Genomic DNA, 19,869 nt, shown 5'->3' with positions numbered 1-19,869 from the left:
CCCATACTTATATTACAGTTCCTGAGATCAATTTACCATTGATTCTCCATCTTTGACATAACTGGCAATAGTCGGTTACATTTAGCTGCCTCCTAATGTTGCATCTGCTTTTTGCTGTTGTTCCCAGGTGGCTTGTGACGTGATGTGAATGGATAACTGTCATTTGTATGGTAGACCACCGTGCCTTTAAATTTGTTAATGGATATTGAACTTGCATTTGTGAGCATTCTCAGCCAATTGGAGATGTGGGAGGAAAATTGGTTTGGATGTTCATCAGTAGAGCGTGACTTTCCCACTCGCTTCCCAGGTGCACCCTGAAACGTTGTTCCTGGAAGACAGAGGATCTCCAGGATCAGCATAAAGTGGAGGGGGAGTTTTTGACATTTTCTCCCTCCTGTGGCAGACCTGCCATGGGAGAGAGAAAATGTCAAAAAATACCCTTCCCTTCAGTTAATGGAAATCTCCACTGTAATGATGTACCATTAACTTTAACAACTTCTAGAGAAAGCACCCTTGACACAGTCTGGAAAATTAGTTGTAATGAAAGGAGTTTGGAGAGGAGACGTCTGAGGGGGGATATGATTGAAGTCTATAATATTATGCATGGGGTAGAAAATGTTGACAGAGAGAAATTTTTCTCTCTTTCTCACAATACTAAAACCAGGGGGCATTCATTGAAAATGCTGGGGGGAAGAATTAGGACTAATAAAAGGAAACATTTTTTCATGCAACGTGTGATTGGTGTTTGGAATATGCTGCCACAGGAGGTGGTGATGGCCATTAGTTGGTGTGCCTTCCCGTGATCTGAACCCACAGTGGGGAAATCATTCCCTGTGAACAGAAATCTTTTATTCCACGGAAAATGTTGGATGAAAGCTGATGTAATAATAAGTGCAGCACTTCCGAAAATAGATGTGTGATCCATTTCTCTTGCTCCTGATGCCTTCTGTTTTTCCCCCATTAGGTGGCAGGTCGATTGCACGTTGAAGTGATGTGTGTGAGCGGTGAGACCGGGGAGCGAATCGCAGGAGGTGACGACAGCATGGACGCCTCCGCTGAAAATGATTTGCAGGAGCAGAAGATGGTGTGCATGGTGAGCTCCTTTGCCTCTCATAGAAACATCGAGTTGGAATCACTGCCATAGGTGTCAAACTCAGGCCCTCCAGATGTTCATGGCCTACAATTCCCAGCAGTCCCTGCTAGCATGGCCAGTTGGCCCTGCTGGCATGGGCTGATGGAGGGCCTAGTCCAACCCCCTGCACAGAAAATTCATAATCCCCCCACCCCTGGACACCCACACCCCCAGTTACCCCTGCTGTATGCCAAAAAATTTGCAGAAAACTTCCAGGAACCTTGGCCAATATGTCCTGGAGGGATATGGCATCCTGACCCCAAAGTGGTGATCAGCATTACCTTGGGCATTAAGAAGGGGCCACAGGAGCCAAACACTACACGACCCTTCTTGCCCTCCCGCTCAAAATCTGCCAAAGTTCACAGAATCAGCACTGCTGTCAGAAGGCCATCTGGCCTCTGCTTAAAAACCTCCAAAGATGGAGAGCCCATCACCTCCTGAGGAAGCTAGTTCCATTGAGGAACAGCTATAACTGTTAGGGAGCTCTTCCTCATGTGTAACACTGAAAACTCTTTTGGTTTAATTTCAATCCACTGGTTCTTATCTGACCTGCTGGGGCAACAGAAAACAACTCCACAGCATCCTCTGTTTGACAGCCCCGGAAAACGACTGACCAGAGATGTGAGGCTCTGCAGCTTCTCCCTTCATTCTGGTTTTATTAGAATGTTGCATTGTTGTATTGCTGTTGGTTTTAACATATTATTAATTGTTATTGTGTATTTATTGTGTTGTACACTGCCCTGAGCCCTCTGGGGGAGGGCGGCTAATAAATCTAAAGTATAAATAAAGTAATATATAATATAATATAATATAATATAATATTATATAATATTATATTATATATATATATATATATATATATATATATATATATATATATATATATATATATATAAACAATATTATATAATATTATATTATATTATATTATTATACTATATATTACTATTTATACTTTAGATTTGTTAACTTCCCTCCCCAAGGAAACTCGAAGAGACCAAAGGATATATGCTCATCTGCCCTTCTCTCTCTAGGGCTGAACCTACAGACTACACAGAAGTCCTTCTGCTTCTAAGTTCGAAACTCAATTGAGTCCTGAACTTAAGGCAGACTTGTGTGGCAGGAGAATATATATATATATTCTCTCACACATAGTTCAGCTAATCCTCTAATTAGTCTGAATTAAGAGAAGAACCCTGTGTGATCTGGGATTCAACAGAACAGATGAGCCTCTTCCACTTGCTGAATATTCAAGTCAGACTCCATGTTGAGAGAAAGTAGCCTCAATAATCATCAGTAATTATGGCATTTGAAGTTTTAGAGCAGAAGCAAACTCAGAGAATTTTGTCCAGTTAGAATGCATTCAGATATCACAATAAAACCATGATTTGTTTACCAAGTTTGAGTGTGAACTTTAGTGTATCTCCTTCTTGCCTCTTCCACTTGCCATTAATGCCACATTTCTACTAACCCCCCACCCCATTGCTATGTCAGTGCCTAGATGGGCACAAAGGGTAATACTATGCAACAAACTGTATTTTTTTCTCAATCAGTTGTTGTAATAAACTGTAGGTTGTACAAGCCTGGTCAACAAGCCAATTGCAAACCCTGGTTTGAAATCCCAGTTTGGTTCCAATGAAAAAACCCTAACTGGAGTTTGATCAAACCACGCTTCATCAACCTTGTTTTATCGTGATGTCTAAATGTCATTTTGGTTTTCATTCTCATTTTGATAATTTAAAAAATCTGGACTATTTAAACAGTATGATATTCCTGACTTCTATGAAACAAAGCCATATTTTTAAAGGACCGATTACTTTCAGATCCGCAATATTCAGTTCCTCTTGAGCAGTGTTTATGTGCACCAAAGATGCAAGGACAAAATAATAAGATCTTTTAGGATTTTGTTTCCTCCAAAACAAGTTCTCCTCAAGATTCAGTGTCCTGATACCCCTAGATTTTCAGACACACGTTAATCAAGAATTGTTTCAAGACAGATGTCATTTTAAATTGTGCCAGCTGTTGAGGCCTCCTGCTAAGTTATCAGTCTAGCTTTGCCTTGTGCTGTATTTTGAAGGTTGCTGTATAATTGGTCTCCGTAAAATATTGTGTTCTGTTCTGTTTTTTCCTCATAGATCAAAATCCTTCAGGCGACAGGTTTGCCGCAGCACCTCTCCAACTTTGTGTTCTGCAAATATTCTTTCTGGGATCAGCTGGAACCTGTGACAGTGGCCCCTGAAGTGGACCCCTCTCTGTCTCCTGTCTGCAAAGAGCCCCGGGGCATGGTTGTCTTTGACCACTGCAATGTAATTTTGTTATTGTTTACTACCATAGAAAAAGCCAGAGCAAAGGGAAACTGCACCCGGGACACATATGTGCCCTGTGCCCCTGCCACGCCTCCGCACCCGCGTGCACCTGGTACATCGCGCCCCCGCCCCCTTGGTGCTACACCACTGACCATAGACAAAGCAGAGTGTTGCCAGTTTCTACTTACTTACTTATTTACTTACTTTATTCACAGATTTTTACCCTACCCATCCCTGAAGGGCTAAGGGCAGCAAACAACATCATAAAACACTATTACAATTAAAACAACAATAAATATATTAAAACAATTTATGCAATATATATGACTTAAAACAATCCCAAGATGGCAACTTACAGACCTCCCCCCCTTTTTTTTTTGCCCTGGGAGGCCAAAAGAAAAAGGATGTTAGTCCCGCTGGTCTCCAGAAAAAGCCCGCTGGAATAGCTCCGTCTTACAGGCCCTGCGGAAACCATTCAAGTCCCACAGCATATACAGCCTATGTGTCCACTGCATGTATTCTATTGGCCTCCAGTGACAAGCGTAGAGTGTGAAGAAGGGAGGCATGACTCTAAAGGCAGATTCTTGCATGCCAGGAAGTGCAGTCCTTGGCCAGTTCAGGACTTCCTGATCAAAGCCCATCTTTTGATCCAGCATCCAATTTGAACAGATAATAAAATGAAAATATATGTTTCCCCAAAATTAAGACAGGGTCTTATATTAATTTTTGCTCCAAAAGATGTGTTGGGGCTTATTTTCAGGGGACATCTTATTTTTTTCCACCGCTCACTTGACCAGATCAGTTACGCCGGGGAATCTGTAACTCCAAAAATCCTGAAAAATCATCCTGGGGCTTATTTTTGGGGTAGGTCTTATTTTCGGGGATATAGGGTACCATGCAGATGGAGTCTACCTCATTTAAAAATATGTTCTTCTTGAGGATTTATAAATTTTGGAGGAGTACAAGGGACTGTAAGAACTTTCTTACAGTCCTACATAAGGTTTATGTACATATTTCAATATAAGGGAACTCAGCCCTTTTTTCTTCTTTATTTTAAGATACCTCTTCTCCCCCCCCCCCCCCCAGTTTTTTCCACATGCCTTTTGTGCTAGACACAAACACTAGCATACAGTGTGAAAGGACACCTTCTTCATTAATTGTGCAGTGGTCTTCATCTAGTCTTCATATAGTTTTGTTAGATGCTCAGCTGGAAAACTTTGGGTGGTGCACATATTTTTGTGTCCTCTTATAATTATAAGAGCGCCAATCTGGAGAGCTCTATTGCAGGCCTGTACATACATTATTATTATTTTTCTGAATATGTTAAATAGTAACCCCTTCCATCTTGTACCAACATTAAAGGCAGCTTTTAAAAGTTAAGTGACTTCTTATCAGCTCTTATAATGTCATATTACACTAGCTGATCATCAGCCTTCAAGGTGGTTTACAAAATCAAGCAGCTTAAAAATCAGTTGAAATGATCTATAAATATGAAAACATTTGTTAAAGAGGGGTTTCAAGGTGATTGCAAGCAAATAATGCAGGGCAGGGCAGGGAACGGCACAGACGATGAAATGCATTGATTGTAATAATGAGCAGACATTGCATAGAAAAGCCCCATCCATTGATTTTCCCCCTCTTTCTTGATTGGATCAGGATTCCAAGCAAAGGGTTTCCTAAATTGTTATTGGGATCATTCTGGAAGCCTATTGATCTTGCTGCTTAAGTCTTTCATAAAGCTTGCATTTCTGTCAAAAGTGCTGCTAGACAGATTTCCTATCTCACACCTAAATGCATAGTCAATGGTCTGGTTCCTCTAGGGCAGAGGTGTCCAACTCTGGCGCTTCAGATGTTCACGGACTACAATTCCCATCAGCCCCTGTTGGCATGGCCAATTGGCCATGCCAGCAGAGGCTGATGGGAATTGTAGTTTATGAACATCTGAAGCTCCAGAGTTGGACACCCCTGCTCTAGGGCTATGAAAGAGAGAGCAAGGCCTATGCTTCGGAATTTATGGAAAGCTGGATGAGGAGAGCAAGGTGGAGGTGAATGATGGGTCCTCTCTGTCCTGTTCTTCCTTAGGAATTCTCTGTAAACGTTACTGAAGATTTTCAGGACTATCTCAGTGATGGTGCCTTGGCCATTGAAGTTTATGGGCACAAGCAATGCGACCCTCGCAAAAACCCAGCACTGTGGGATCTGGGAATAATTCAAGCTAAAACACGAAGCCTTCGAGACAGGTAAAAGCAGCGGTATCCAATTCATGTATGTATTAGAAACTGGGGGAGAACTATTCTCAGGAGACTTGGGGCGGTGGGGAGATTGTTTTAGGAAGATGGATTTTGAATGTTTTAACTCCCACAATCTGTTAATCTGGTGGATTAATTCAAGGGCAGGTGGTCATGCCCTCAGCTTCTCCCTGTCTTCCCCAGAACTTCCTGTTTTCCTGCCATTCCTATAATTCTCCCAGAGCTTGCTGTCTTCTTGCATCTTAAGAACCAGCTGCTTCATGCCCTCCTCTCCCCACCATCACTGATTTGCCAACCATTTATAATTCTATTTAAAAAGGGGAAGAGAAGATGTGCTGTCAGTATTCACTCTTGCCCCTTGAACTGGCTATTTTAGAGACCCCCAGGACAAATCTCTGCCTTATAAAGTGACTGTCAAAGTGTATGTAGATGAGATTTGATACTGCCAATTGATCAGGCATTGCCACAAGCTCTTCCCTTCTGAATCAGTGTGGGGCTGAAGTTTTCCTCCCCATTCTCCAAAGGGCTTTGAGCCTTCTGAGCCCAGGGTCAGACAGCTGAAGGCAAAGCAGTTCATCCATCATGGTGATTTTTCTTTTCCAGATGGAGTGAGGTCACTCGCAAACTGGAGCTGTGGGTTCAAATTCTGGAACTTAATGAGAATGGGGAATATTGCCCGGTAGAGGTGATTCCAGCTAAGGATGTTCATACTGGTGGCATCTTTCAGCTCAGGCAGGTAAGTCTGCCAATCTTTATCTAAATCTTCTCCCTGAACGTATAACAAGCGCCTTAATATTGGCAAGATATTCAATAGACTTTGACTCTCATCCTCACTGAGCCAGCAAGCCTACGTTTGAGTCAAATCAGTTTGGATCGTGTGCTCATGATTGTATGAATTCCTGTACAGAGGAAAGCACCTGCATGTAGAAAACTAGCATGTTTCCCCGAAAATAAGACAGTGTCTTATATTAATTTTTGCTCCCAAAGATGCGCTATGTCTTATTTCCAGGGGATGTCTTATTTTTTCGCTCCCCAGCTGCTTGCTTTGGTGTTCTGTTCGACGGGCATGCTTCCAAACAAAAACTTTGCTACGTCTTACTTTCGGGGGATGCTTTATATTTAGCACTTCAGCAGAACCTTACTACATCTTATTTTCGGGGGATGTCTTATTTTCGGGGAAACAGGGTAATATGTGAAAAGATAAATGTTGTATCACAAGCTTTTCCCCACATACATTCATTTCCTATGTGCATGTATTTGCTTTATATGCAGGAATGTTCAATCGTGTGGGACTCTCCCTGCAGCCTAATATACTACAAGCCATCTAGAGGTTTACCACCTCAGTCACAACTAGAAAGACAATCTCATTAATGTTCAGCTGGTTGTCAGAGAGTGCGGGGCCATCATGTATCAAGAAATCAATGGTTGTGCATGCATGTTTAAACTAGACCCATGTGGCAGTATCTTCTCATGACCAGGCAACACCAGGATAAGTGTGGATTTGACATTGATCTTAATCTTATTGCCTGAATCAAGAGGACTAATGTGGAGTTAGCTGGTGTTGACATTCTAATTGGGACTTCATTTGATATTCCATCTGTGTATATAGAAAGCTTACGTGGGAAGAGAGAAACTGAATCGTAGTCTTCATAGGTGGGCTTTAGCATTTTAAATAGGACCCCAAACACAATGGGGGTCAGAATAGTAGAAGGTGCTCCAGTTAGCTGTTCTCTTGAAGTGGACAAGAACCATCTAGTGAAGAACTTTGCCTTTCATATTCAGCTTAAGCAGTAGCATATGATTTTCCTATTTCACATCTTAGGTTAATCCAGCAAAAGGAGTCGAGGTTTTAATAAACGTCAGTGTTTCAGATTGATCCTAGCTTTCTTAAGTATGCTTTGATATCTCTGTGTGCTTGGATTAACAGATGTCGGGGGGGTGGCGGCTGTTCATAGGTTTATATGAATACATGGAGGCCAATAGTGAAGATACTTTATTTGCAATGCTGTGATGGTGGACAAGAGGTCCTGCCCCTTTCTGAAAAGCACCAATCCTCTTTAGTCCCATCTGGTGTGTGAGCAGAGCAGACAGTGGCCAATCAGGATCCCTAGAAGGGCCAGAGAAGTCAGATGAAGGGGGGCGGGGGGGGGGGCGGCAAGAGAGAAAAAGCTGTGATATTGTCAGTTCAGGCAGATAAGGGGAGAGCCTGTCTCAGCAGACCGTGGAAGACTCCAAACCTGCCGTTTGTGATAAAGCAGACTGGCTGGAGGAAGAGATTGTAGCTGTTTCAAAGCCCCAATTTCTGAGAGAAAACTAGTGAAAAATATGTGTTTTCTGACAGGAGCTCACATGGGTGCTGAGGTTGAGGGGAAGGCCACCTCAAGAATACAAACTTGGCTGCTGACTGCTCTCTATTCTCCTAAATTATCGACTGTAATTTTACAAATCAGTGGCCCCAGCAAGACTGTGTAACATCTGTTTATAGTTTCTATACCCTTTCCCACCAAAAGGTCTAAGTAGAATTGTAACTTCATCGCCACATGCAGGGCTGTCTTGGTTTCAGAATGCGCCGTTTGGGTCCTAGTGCCCACTTAACAGAACTAGGTAGGCCCTAGAACCCAAGCGGCGCATTCTGAAACAAAGACAGTCCCGCATGTGGCGATGAAGTTACGATTCTACTTAGATCTTTAACGGCAAAGAGTATATCTTCTTTCCTGGATCCAATTATTCTTCTATCCCTGAGAGTAAATAGAAGTTACTGTTCTTTTTCTGTTTCACTCACGGGTGCTGAAGTTATTTTAGTCAGAAGCCCTTCGGGTTAAGTCTCTAAAGGGGGGGGGGATCGCATCATGCTACCTTTGTTCAAACATCGTATTTAAGATCCTAACCTTCGCAGCTGCTTATGAATCTTCTGCCAGCAGGGGTCTCCCTCATCCCAGTCATTTCCCTGCCAGAGATATTTTTCACCTTCTGTACCTTGCAGGGGCAGTCACGCCGAATTCAAGTGGAAGTGAAGTCTGTGCAGGAATCTGGAACGTTGCCTCTCATGGAAGAATCCATACTCTCTGTTGGTGTGGGGTGTGTTCAGATAAGAAACATCAAATCACCGAAAAGCCATGAGAATTGTCAGGTAAAACAGTTCTGTAACTATTAGAGCAGGGGTGTCCAACTCATTTGTTACAAGGTTGGGTATGACATAAATGTGACTTAGTTGGACCGAGTCTGGGGGCAGGGGGCAGCTGCCTCAGCTGGTCCCAGAACGGCACTGGAGGGATTTGCAGGGTGGGGTGGCTGCCTTGAGAAGGCTTATTAGACCTGCAAGCTCACCAGGCCAGATCAGGAAGGGGGTTACCTCAGCTGTCTTGTGGACCTGATAAACCCTCTCAAGGGGCCTGATCTGGCCCCCAGGCCGCATGTTTGACACCCCTGGACTAGAGTTTCACAAGTGCACAAACTCACACAGAAAGCAGCTCTGAAATGTACAGTTGATTTGAGAAACTCATGGTAAGGAACCAGGAAGAAGTGTAGAGTAATTTTCTTGATAGGAACTCAGAATATTTGAAGATGTCCTTGTATCTGTTGTGCTTGCCCATGGCACTGAGAAGGTAGAGGTCCCATTTGTGCAAGCCAGTATGGTGCAGAGACTAGACTGCTGAATGTAATTCTGGTAGACTCAGATTCCTATGAAGCTTACTGGGTTTCTTGGGCCAATCATTCTCTCTCAAGCTAACCACACGAGATTGTTGTTAGGATAAGATGGGGAGAACCATGAACAATGTCCGAGCTCCTTGAAGGAAACATTGGATCAAAATCTAATAATCAGCATAGTGCCATAACATTTTTGTCTCCTACTCATCCCTGTTCTAGGACATCATGATATAATTGAACAGTTGATAGATATGTATTGTCAAAGGCTTTCACGGCCGGAATCGCTGGGGTGTTGTGGGGTTTCCGGGCTGTATGGCTGAGTTCCAGTAGCATTTTCTCCTGACATTTTGCCTGCATCTATGGCTGGCATCTTCAGAGGATCCTCTGAAGATGCCAGCCACAGGATGCAGGCAAAATGTCGAAGAAAATGCTACTGGAACACAAGCATACAGCCCGGCAACTCCACAACACCCCAGTTGATAGATAATGTCTGTGTCTGCCAATGAACGGTTTTTTAGTTGTCTGAATAATCAGAGAACAACTGCTTTTTGACTGATCGATATTAAATAGGAGTAAGCACTGTTAAATCTTTTGGTTTGGGTCCAGTGATCATCTGTCAAAACATACTCCTGATTGCAGATCTTTCCTGCATTTCTTCCCCCCGGCAAGACTGGGAAACTTTTATATCTTTGGGTGGCCGCAAGATTCACATAGCTTAAACGTTCTCTGGGTTGGAAACTTGCAGTGAGAAAGGGGGAGGAAGCAAAATTACTTCCTGTCTCTTCCATGACAGGAGAGAGGCATGGGCAATTTTGCTCGCTTCCTGACCGACTTGGCTGCTGCTGGTCTGTGTAGGTTCTGAGAATAAACTGTCCCAGAGTTTGAAAGGACTCCTGCAGGGAGGAGAATGCAGGAGAGATCAGTGATCTTTGTGCTTGCAGATAACTGGATTCAACCCAGTGGGATTTACTTGCACAAACATGGAAAGAATCAGACTGTAGACTTTTTATTTGTCTAGTTTCCTGATCCTAACATCTACTGGTCTAGTTTCTGTTGGCTTTTTCTGAAGCACAGTGGTCAACCAGTTGACCCATTTATTGGCCCTCCAGGGCAACAGTTTAGCCACAGTGGGAAACTGAAGAGCCAGAATGCAGTGTTTGGACTAGGACAGGGATCTGCAACCTGCAGCTGTCCAGATGTTTATGGACTACAATTCCCATCAGCCGCTGCCAGCATGGCCAATTGACCATGCTGGCAGGGGCTGATGGGATTTGTAGTCCACGAACATCTGGAGAGCCACACTTTATTTATTAATTTCCAAATGAACAACATACAAATGAACAACATTGATAAAGTGTGGGGGGGAAAGAACATCTGGAGAGCCACAGGTTGCAGACCCCTGGACTAGGAGATGAGAGACTGCCAACTTATTTGAGTTTGTGTGTTCCTTTTGCCTAGGAGGAAGATGACGACATGGATAGTTACCAGGTAAATATGACATCCTTGTTTTCACTTTTTATATGCATCTATAGATCACTTGTTCATAATGTTCCTGTGCTAGAGAATCGACGCATGGCATGTGTCACAGCACATGCAATCCATATAGAAGCCCCCTAGTTTATTGCTGCCATTTCCAATTAAAGAATCTCAAGTATCAGATATTGAAGAAGACCTTGAAGAGCCACTCCCAGTCAGCGGATTAGACTGGAGCCCCATGGCACAGAGTGGCATGCTGCAGTACTGCCATCCAAGCTCTGTTCATTACTTGAGTTCGATCCCGACAAAAGTTGGTTTCAGATAGCTTCCATCCTTCTGAGGTCAGTAAAATGAGTACCCAACTTGCAAGGGGTAAAATGTAGATGACTGGGGAAGGCAGTGGGAAACCACCTGGTAAAACAAAGTCCGCCTAGTAAACATAATGATGTGACGTCACCCCGTGAGTCAGTAATGACCTGGTGCTTGCACCTGGTGCTTGCACCTTTACCCTTTTTTGTAAGTTGACAAGGTGGTCTGTTCCAGATGTTCAATGTAATGCTGATGAATAGATGTCATAGAGTCGAGGAGTATCTGTAGCCACAGTGTAGGTACCATAAAATATGCTCTTCTTTTCTCTAGAAACGCTTTGAGAAGCTTGTTTTTCATGTAAAGGAGGTAGTCTTCTATCTCTCTATCTTTACAGAACTTTAAAATACATGAGCCAAACTGTAAGCATTCCCAAGATGTGTGTTTCTAGCTTGTGTGGAAGATGGTTAAAATTCAGTCTTGTTATAAAAAGCAAGCAACCAGTGTGTTTGATTGCCCACAGCTGAATTAAGAGAAATTAAGCCACATCTGACTTAAGATGCCAGGCATCATACGTAGCTTAGGTCATTGCTTATCAATGGCTGCTTCCTTGTTGGATACCTATGCTTGGAAGCTTTCATTTCTATTTTTCTTTAGAAGCCACTACTTAGTAGAAACATCTCTGAATTCTTCACAGGACAGAGACCTGGAGCGGCTGCGTCGTAAGTGGTTGAACACTCTTACAAAGCGGCAGGAATACTTGGATCAACAGCTGCAGAAACTTGTTGGGAAACCTGGTAGGCAGAAACATTGTCAAAAGCTGAAGCAGCTCTTGGGTGGCCTTGGGCTAGTCACAGTTCTCTCAGATTTCTCTCAGCCCCACCTACCTCACAACATGCCTGTTGTGGGTGGGGTGGGGTGGGGGGAGGAAAGACAATTGGCGACTCCCTATGGTAAAGAAAAGCAGAATATACATACCAGCTCTTCTTTCTTTCTTTCTTTCTTTCTTTCTTTCTTTCTTTCTTTCTTTCTTTCTTTCTTTCTTTCTTTCTTTCTTTCTTTCTTTCTTTCTTTTCTTCCTTCCTTCCTTTTCTTTCTTCCTTTCTTTCTTTTTTCTTTCTTTCTTTCTTTCTTTCTTTCTTTCTTTCTTTCTTTCTTTCTTTCTTTCTTTCTTTCTTTCTTTCTTTCTTTCTTTCTTTCTTTCTTTCTTTCTTTCTTTCTTTCTTTCTTTCTTTCTTCTCCTCCTCCTCCTCCTCCTCCTCCTCCTAGTACACTCCCCCAACCCCAGAATCTTCAGCAATGTGCAGGGGTTCCTCAGCAGACGATTAGACACAGAACATTTTCCTTGATGATAGAAAGTGCTCTAACCAAACGAGGCTAAAAATTATCAAAGGAAAGGGGAAAGATGTTTTGATCCTCTGAAAACAGGAGAAAGCAGAACTGGAGTAGGAGGAAGTGGAGGTATTTGTTATAGATTCACTGGGGTATCTGTAGCCTTTAGCCCTGATCACTGAATGAAGTCTGCATGTATACTTTTGAAGCAGTATGTTTGGGGGGGGGGGGGCGGGGAGCAGTACTGGGGAAGGCCATAACCCTCATGCCTGCTATTGTGAGCATTTCTAGAGGTATCTGGCTGACCGCCGAGAAACAAGAGTGCTAAAAGATGCAGATTGATTCAGAGCCTCTGTTTCTTTATGTACATATGCATTGAATGTACATAGAATATTAGAATGCATTAAGTTATAATGTTGTACTGAGTACTGAAATTGCTTTTATAGTTTTTCACGGAGCTATAGTTCCCAGAATTCCTTCCTTGGGAGCCCTGGTTAAACTTGAAGGGCAGACATGTCCCAGGGAAAGCTTTCTAACTGGTAGTACAACATTAGAATCGGCTTCCTAGTTAAGCTCTGGAATCTCTTTCCCCAAGACGTTTTGTTAAGCACAGGTTTGAACAAGCAATTTGTCTTTGGTGCTTCTAAGCAGCCAATATCTTACCCCCAAAGTAAGGAGAATGAGCTTGTTTTGGAAGCACCAACGGAAGCTAAAACTCTGCCCAACTGTCGCCCTCTTCCAGACAAGACAGAAGATGACACAGACCGAGAGGCCCAGCTGCTAGAGATGAGGCTGACGCTTACAGAAGAAAGGAACGCTGTAATGGTCCCTTCTGCTGGTAGTGGAATCCCTGGAGCACCTGCAGAGTGGTAGGCCCTTGAAAGCCAATGTGTCGTGCAATCAAATGACAACCGTTGTTACTCATTTAGTGGCTCAGGAAAGTGATGAGGGAGTGGGATTGGCCTGGTGCCTTCCCCTTCCGACAAGAACATTTCGGCTTCCATTCTTGAAGCTGTCAGAAGCTGCACAAGTGATCTGGGCCCAGAGGGTGGGTTCTGCTTTCTTAACCAAGCTGTATATATGGCTTCCTAATACACTTGCAGGGTACTAGAGCAGGCAATTTTCTCCCTGTTCAGCATGTTATGTCCTTTAAAGAAAAAAAGGAATAATTTGGTAGATACTGGGGATGGCAGGTGTGAACCACAACGGTCATCTTAGCAAAGCTCCTCCCAACAGTCAACAGCACAGGTGTCAAACTCGCAGCCCTCCAGATGTTATGGACTACAGTTCCCAGCATCCCCTGCCAGCATGATGCTGGCAGGGGATGCTGGGAACTGTAGTCCATAACATCTGGAGGGCCGCGAGTTTGACACCTATGGTCAACAGTGTCTGTCGACTTCCATTAAAGTAGTGCTGGAGATGATTGAATAGGGTAACTATTTTCCCCTTTTCTGAGGTTACAGTTTGCAGATTTCTTCCCCAAGACTGTTGCCCAACCAAAGGTCTTAGGTATAATCAGAGAGGGTGCTTTGGGGGTGGGGAGTGGAGGAAAAGCTGGGGAGGAAAAGCTGAACACATTTGAATCATTTCCTTGGGTTCAGTGTAACGGAAACACTGAAACACTCTTTGCTTAAAGCTACAGAATTATTAACCAGAGCTTAATTATGATCTTCTGTAGAAGCTGAATCAATATTTATTGCTCCTGCACTTTAGCTGATCTAAAAGAAAAATGTTAATGTTAATTGCCCGGTTCATTCACTTAAAAGGCCGCTCTGTACTAGTGAAGCAGCATCTGTGAGAACATTGGATTTTAGTTTTTCTGGGTTTCAGTTTTCTCTCGTCAGCAGATCTGCTCTGTAATCTTTCATTCAGAATGCTGATAATAAAATCAAACCCAGCCTGAGATCATCGAGTCCCAGGCGTGGCAGTTACCAACAAGGCAAAAAAATAATAACCCCAGTGAGCAATTAAATGTGAGAGGCACCAGCGAGGTCTGTTGGGAGAGTGAGCTGTGAGCCTAGATTTGAGCCACGCCCAGCCCATAAATTTACCAGGTGACCTTTTGGCAAGCTACTTTTTCTCAGCCTGAATGAGTCCCCCCCCCCCCCCAAAAAACAAACCTCATTCAGAATGCAGAAAGCATAATACATTGCATTGTCTTTGGCCCCTTCCACACATGCAGAATAATACACTTTCAATCCACTTTCAATGCACTTTGAAGCTGGGCGGAACAGGAAAATCTACTTGCAAACAATTGTGAATGTGGATTGAAAGTGCATTATTCTGCATGTGCGGAAGGGGCCTTTATTTCACTGTGCAAGGTAAGACATTGTTGCAGAATTCACCTTCCTGGGAATCTTAGCCTTTGTTTAATTGGGGGAGACACAAGGTTCTAGTCCTTAAAACTATGAAGGAGGCCTGAAAGTGGGCAGTACCAAGTGTCTAGCTAGAAGTGGCCGATTATGAGTTATATTTGTTCTTATTGTGGTATATCAAGTATAAAGGGTGGATTTATTTATATATGCCTACATTATGGAGATATATGCCAGTATGGCGATTGAAAGCTGTACCTAGTTAGTGTCATGTGATATTTTCTTAGGAGTATACCTAAGAAGTCTTATATGTACATCTAAAGCTATAACACGTCTTTCACATAGTTATGAGAACCAGCATGCCATAGTACTTAGTGTATTGGACTAGAATCTGGGAGACTCGGGTTTGAAATCCCTCTCTGCCATAGAAGCTTGCAGGGTGACCTTGGGTGAGTCACATCCTTTCAGCCCAACTTCTATTGTAGAATAGTGAGGATAACATTCATGAGAGGAAAAGGATGTAAGCAGCTTTGAACGTAAAGCGAGGGTATAAGGGAAGTAAATAAATGAGATTAAATTTATGTGTACTACAGGGGTGAAGAGGCTGAGCTGCAAAGCAGAAGCTCCTTAATGTGAATCTGCCTTTTGCAGTTAAATGACCTCAGCTTTGTTTCAGATTCCTCAGTCTGCAATAAGGAAATAATAATCTTGACCTTCCTTACACAGTTGCGGAATTGTAGCGTAATGCATGGGATGCCCTCTGACCATTTCAAAAAGCAATGTGTGGATGCAAAGCATCGTCATTAGCTGCAGCAGAGCTGTTTGGTACTTTTGCCCTGTTTATACATGTATTTCCAAACCATCTGCGCTTTAAACTTGTAACCCATCACTCGCGATGTGAATACAGATACAGGAAGGGTGGATTTGCATTTAACCATACAACATATGCAAGAAAAGGTAGGCAGGATAGATTTTTGAGAAGCCAATTCTCCAAGGTACCAAGAATGCGCTCTGAGCTGAGAACCTGCTTTAAGAACTATGACGGCTTTTGTCCTCTGTGTGTACAAGAGTAAATTATGATAAAGTCACATTTACAAGGTTATCGTTGCCTTGACCTACAATTGCATGGGTACAAAATGTAATATACAGCAGCCTTGTATCAGAGGGGACATGTCTTGCATTAAATCTCCCTCAATTGTTATGCCATCCCTGTTTGTGTCTGTTATTTCCTTTCAGGACACCTGTGCCCGGCATGGAGACACACATTCCAGTCATTTTTCTTGATTTAAATGGTAAGTTGCTGGGCAAAGAAATTTAAAAAGTAACAGGACGGTATGTGAACGAACTCAGCAGAAGGAATTTTTAAAAAATTATGCTGAGCCTCAAAAGGTGGGTTAAAAGCAATCCTGCAAATACTTAGTAGGGGGGCGGGGGCAGAGATGTAATAGCCATTTGCTTTCATGTCTCTCCCTAGCTAAAACAATTGCATATTGGCCTTTGTTTCTAGCCTTCAACGTTTAAGGCTTTGAGACCAGAAAAAAAGCATTAGATGCACAGTCTTACTAGTGCTGATCTGGGATCACAGCACTGTAGCTAGTGACTCTTCTAGCCTCAGTGGAAAGTACCATAAAGTCATCACCAGCTTATAGCCACCCCATGCAGTTTTCAAGGCAAGAGATAAACAGATGTGGCTTGCCATTGTATGTCTCTGCCTAGCAACTCTGGAGATCCTTAGTGCTCTCCAGAGTGAATCAGGGTCTATCCTGCTCAGCTTTCAGACTCTGAGATCAGGCTAGCCTGGATCGTCCAAGTCGTTAACCTTAATAGTTCTGGAAAGTATGCAAAAAGAAAATCACAGTATGAACCAGCTCTGCTAACAGTGGAAATGGGTAGCTGCCTCTCTCTGTGAAAAAGGAGATTGAGGACCAGTCACAGTGCACAGTCATAGTTTGGCAGGTCTCACATGACTTCACTGTAGAAGTTACCCTTTTATTGGATCCCACTCTCTGTCTTTCCTCTAGCGGATGATTTTAGCTCTCAGGATAACCTTGATGAGCCTGAAGCTGGTGGCTGGGATGCCACCCTGGTGGGTGAAGACGAAGACGAGTTCTTTGAACTGCAGATTGTCAAGCACCATGACACTGAGGTAAGGTAGACAGACTGCCGGTGGCCTTGAACGTATGAAGCAACAGTATACAGAGTAACCTTCCAGCTCAGTTTTGTTTGCTATAACCAGCAATGCGTCTTCAAAGTCTGAAGGTATTTCCCACTTACTCTTACTTTAGATACCAGGAATGGAGCTCTCCTGGGTTGGGTCAGTGTTGAGTTGAGCCAAGGCTGTACTTCTACTGTTAATAATGCAGCAGCATTGCCCACAGCTCTGTGACAGAAAAAGTAAAGGCTAGAGTTCAGTCTCCTCTCATGTAATTGACTGGTGTACTTGGGTTGTTTTTATGTTTCTCTCTGCTCTCCCCCCCTTGACTTGAATCACAAGGTTGTTGTGAAGATAGAGTGGCACAGGAAAAAGGAATCTATTTTTCCATGGGATCCTTTTGAGGAAGCAGGCACTATGATGTAGTGGTTAAAGCATCATGGCCAACCTATGGCCAACCATGCTGGCAGGGGCTGATAGGAATTGTAGTCCATGAACATCTGGAGCACCATAGGTTGTCCACCCCTAGGTTAGAGTGTCAGCCTAGGATCTGGGAGACCCAAGCTTGAATCCACATTCTGCCATGGAAGCTCGTGGGGGACGTTGGGCCGGTCTCACATACTCAGCTTCAAAGGGCTGTTGTGAGGATAAAATGGAGGCGAGGAAAACTATGCAAAATGGAGGAAAGGAAAACTATACTTTGGGTCCGCATTGCGGAGGAAGGTAGGAAATAAATGAACTGTGGTAGATAGGTAGAATTATCATGTTTTACCTACTAAATAATTCTTAAACTGTTTATGTTTTAAAAATGGGGCAAACTTCTGGAACAGTAAGTAACAGTGAAGTATAATTAAAACAGCAGCATATATTTGCAAAGAGGGATAGAGAAAGGATCTTATTGCCAGGGTTGAGAGCAGCAATAACGGTATTTCCACCAGAGCTGGCCTCCTTGTCCTTTACCTATTCCCCTTCCTTCCTTCCTTCCTTCCTTCCTTCCTTCCTTCCTTCCTTCCTTCCTTCCTTCCTTCCTTCCTTCCTTCCTTCCTTCCTTCCTTCCTTCCTTCCTTCCTTCCTTCCTTCCTTCCTTCCTTCCTTCCTTCCTTCCTTCCTTCCTTCCTTCCTTCCTTCCTTCCTTCCTTCCTTCCTTCCTTCCTTCCTTCCTTCCTTCCCTTCATTTTCCCCATCCCCTTCAATTAGTTGGTTTTAGCACCATCTGGGTGGCAGGCCAATCACCACTGTTTTAATCTGCGTGTTCATTGTAAGCCACCCTGAGCTGGCCATGAAGAAGGGCAGCCTTTAAATCAGACAAATAAATAAAATACTGCATTATTCTCAAATGGTAAAAAGATCCAGCAGCAGGAAAAAAAACACCTTGCAAAATTACAGGGCAAGGAAGAAAGCACTAGCATTTGCCATTAAAGCCAGCCACACCGGAAGCCCTGATCACTGTGTCAATAGACTCTGCTTGTTAACTGGCATCTCCTCTGTATGTTTGTGTTGCAGGTGAAGGCTGAAGCCTCCTGGGACTCCGCGGTTCATAACTGCCCCCAGCTCAGCAGAGGAACAGCAGCCGAGCAAAGGGTTTTCCTAATAGTGCGAGTGACGGTGCAGCTCAGCCATCCAGCAGAAATGCAGATTGTCCTCCGGAAGCGGATATGCGTCAGTGTCTACGGCAAGCAGGTACATCCCCTTGGCTTGTTCAGGCCAGGTCCAGCATTCCGTTTTCTGCTTCAGATGATCAGATGCCTCTGGGCAGCCCCCACATAGTCCCAGAAGGTCCTTCCTCTGTTCCTTGCATCTGATGCTCAGCTGCATAATTTCTTCATTTTGCGTGGAAATTCCATTTGGCTCCATGAGTTTGTCCAACCTAACTTTTTAAAGCCATCTTAAGCTAAGGGTTGTCATCACATACTATAGCAGTGAATTCTCTTAACTGAGCTTTGAATAGGACAGGAGTGTAAAAATAAATCTTACTGTTCACCTTTGCTTTGCAGCAACCAAGAACCTACAACTCAGATTTTTAGTGGTGCTGTCTCTCATTGGGGGAGGGGGATCAAAGCATAATATGGGAGGTAGCATTTTGACCCATTCCACACAGGCTTACTTCCAACCCTAGCTTTATAGCCTTTGCTTGCTTGCTGGATTTCTAGCACAGTGAACAGGGGACCAAATCAGTTGTTACTGATCTTGAGTATTTCACGAGCTGTTTTTATTTATTTATTTTTAATTATACCTCGCCTGTATTAAAGATCTCAAAGCACCTAAAACATTAAAACATACCTATGCATAAAATCATCTGTTAAAAACACTACCTTCGCCTTCACCCCCACCCCCACCAGCTGCATCATAGAGGAAGCACCCAGGGAGACTCCCCAAAAGCCTGGATGAAGAGGAAAGTCTTCGCCAGGTTTTGAAACCCATAAAGGGTAGGCGCCCAGTGAGCCTCTGAGGAAAGGTTATTCCAAAACCTGGCAGCAATCCCAGATAAAGTCCTCCGACATGCCCCTGTCCCCCGTATCTTGGCAGAGGGGGTACCGCAAGGAGAGCTACCCCTGTGACTTCAGTGGCCCGGCAGGTACATATGGGCACAGGCGCTCCTTTAGGTAGGCAGGGCCCAAGCCATTTAGGACTTGGTCGCAGACATAAATAATGACAGGGAGTCTTTTTCCGGACTTGAGCTGAACATAAAGAAGGCCTTTCCTGGCACTGGTTTTATGCCTAATAAAGGATTTGGATTTGGATAAAGAAGGCCTCCTTGAGAAAGTTTTCCTGGAATATTGAGACTTCTGCCCTTTAAACATGCATCTGCTGACTATTTGAGATGTCATGACTGCGTGGCTGTTTAGGGCAGTGGCCTTCAACTTTTCCAGCCATGCAACCCACCAGGCTGTATAGGACATCATGTGACATCACGTCCTATGCTAGGACAAGGGGCTGCCAGATTTTCAAGGCCAAG

General features: G+C 43.6%; 1 protein-coding gene across 3 annotated transcripts in view; it reads left to right on the top strand.

The window, feature by feature from the left end:
- The window catches only part of KIF13B (kinesin family member 13B), a 124,882-nt gene that overhangs the window by 45,938 nt on the left and 59,075 nt on the right, over positions 1-19,869 (top strand). For all 3 annotated transcript variants that reach the window (XM_048517223.1, XM_048517214.1, XM_048517233.1), the window contains exons 17-27: positions 965-1,093; positions 3,268-3,438; positions 5,521-5,678; positions 6,291-6,423; positions 8,671-8,817; positions 10,794-10,823; positions 11,815-11,914; positions 13,192-13,318; positions 15,998-16,053; positions 16,783-16,907; positions 18,417-18,593. In XM_048517223.1, the coding sequence (XP_048373180.1) occupies positions 965-1,093; positions 3,268-3,438; positions 5,521-5,678; positions 6,291-6,423; positions 8,671-8,817; positions 10,794-10,823; positions 11,815-11,914; positions 13,192-13,318; positions 15,998-16,053; positions 16,783-16,907; positions 18,417-18,593 (1,353 nt within the window). The remainder of the gene's footprint in view (positions 1-964; positions 1,094-3,267; positions 3,439-5,520; positions 5,679-6,290; positions 6,424-8,670; positions 8,818-10,793; positions 10,824-11,814; positions 11,915-13,191; positions 13,319-15,997; positions 16,054-16,782; positions 16,908-18,416; positions 18,594-19,869) is intronic.

Source organism: Sphaerodactylus townsendi, linkage group LG01 (assembly GCF_021028975.2).
Source record: "Sphaerodactylus townsendi isolate TG3544 linkage group LG01, MPM_Stown_v2.3, whole genome shotgun sequence".
Classification (NCBI taxonomy): Eukaryota; Metazoa; Chordata; class Lepidosauria; order Squamata; family Sphaerodactylidae; genus Sphaerodactylus; species Sphaerodactylus townsendi.
This window is presented reverse-complemented; position numbering and strand designations above follow the sequence as displayed.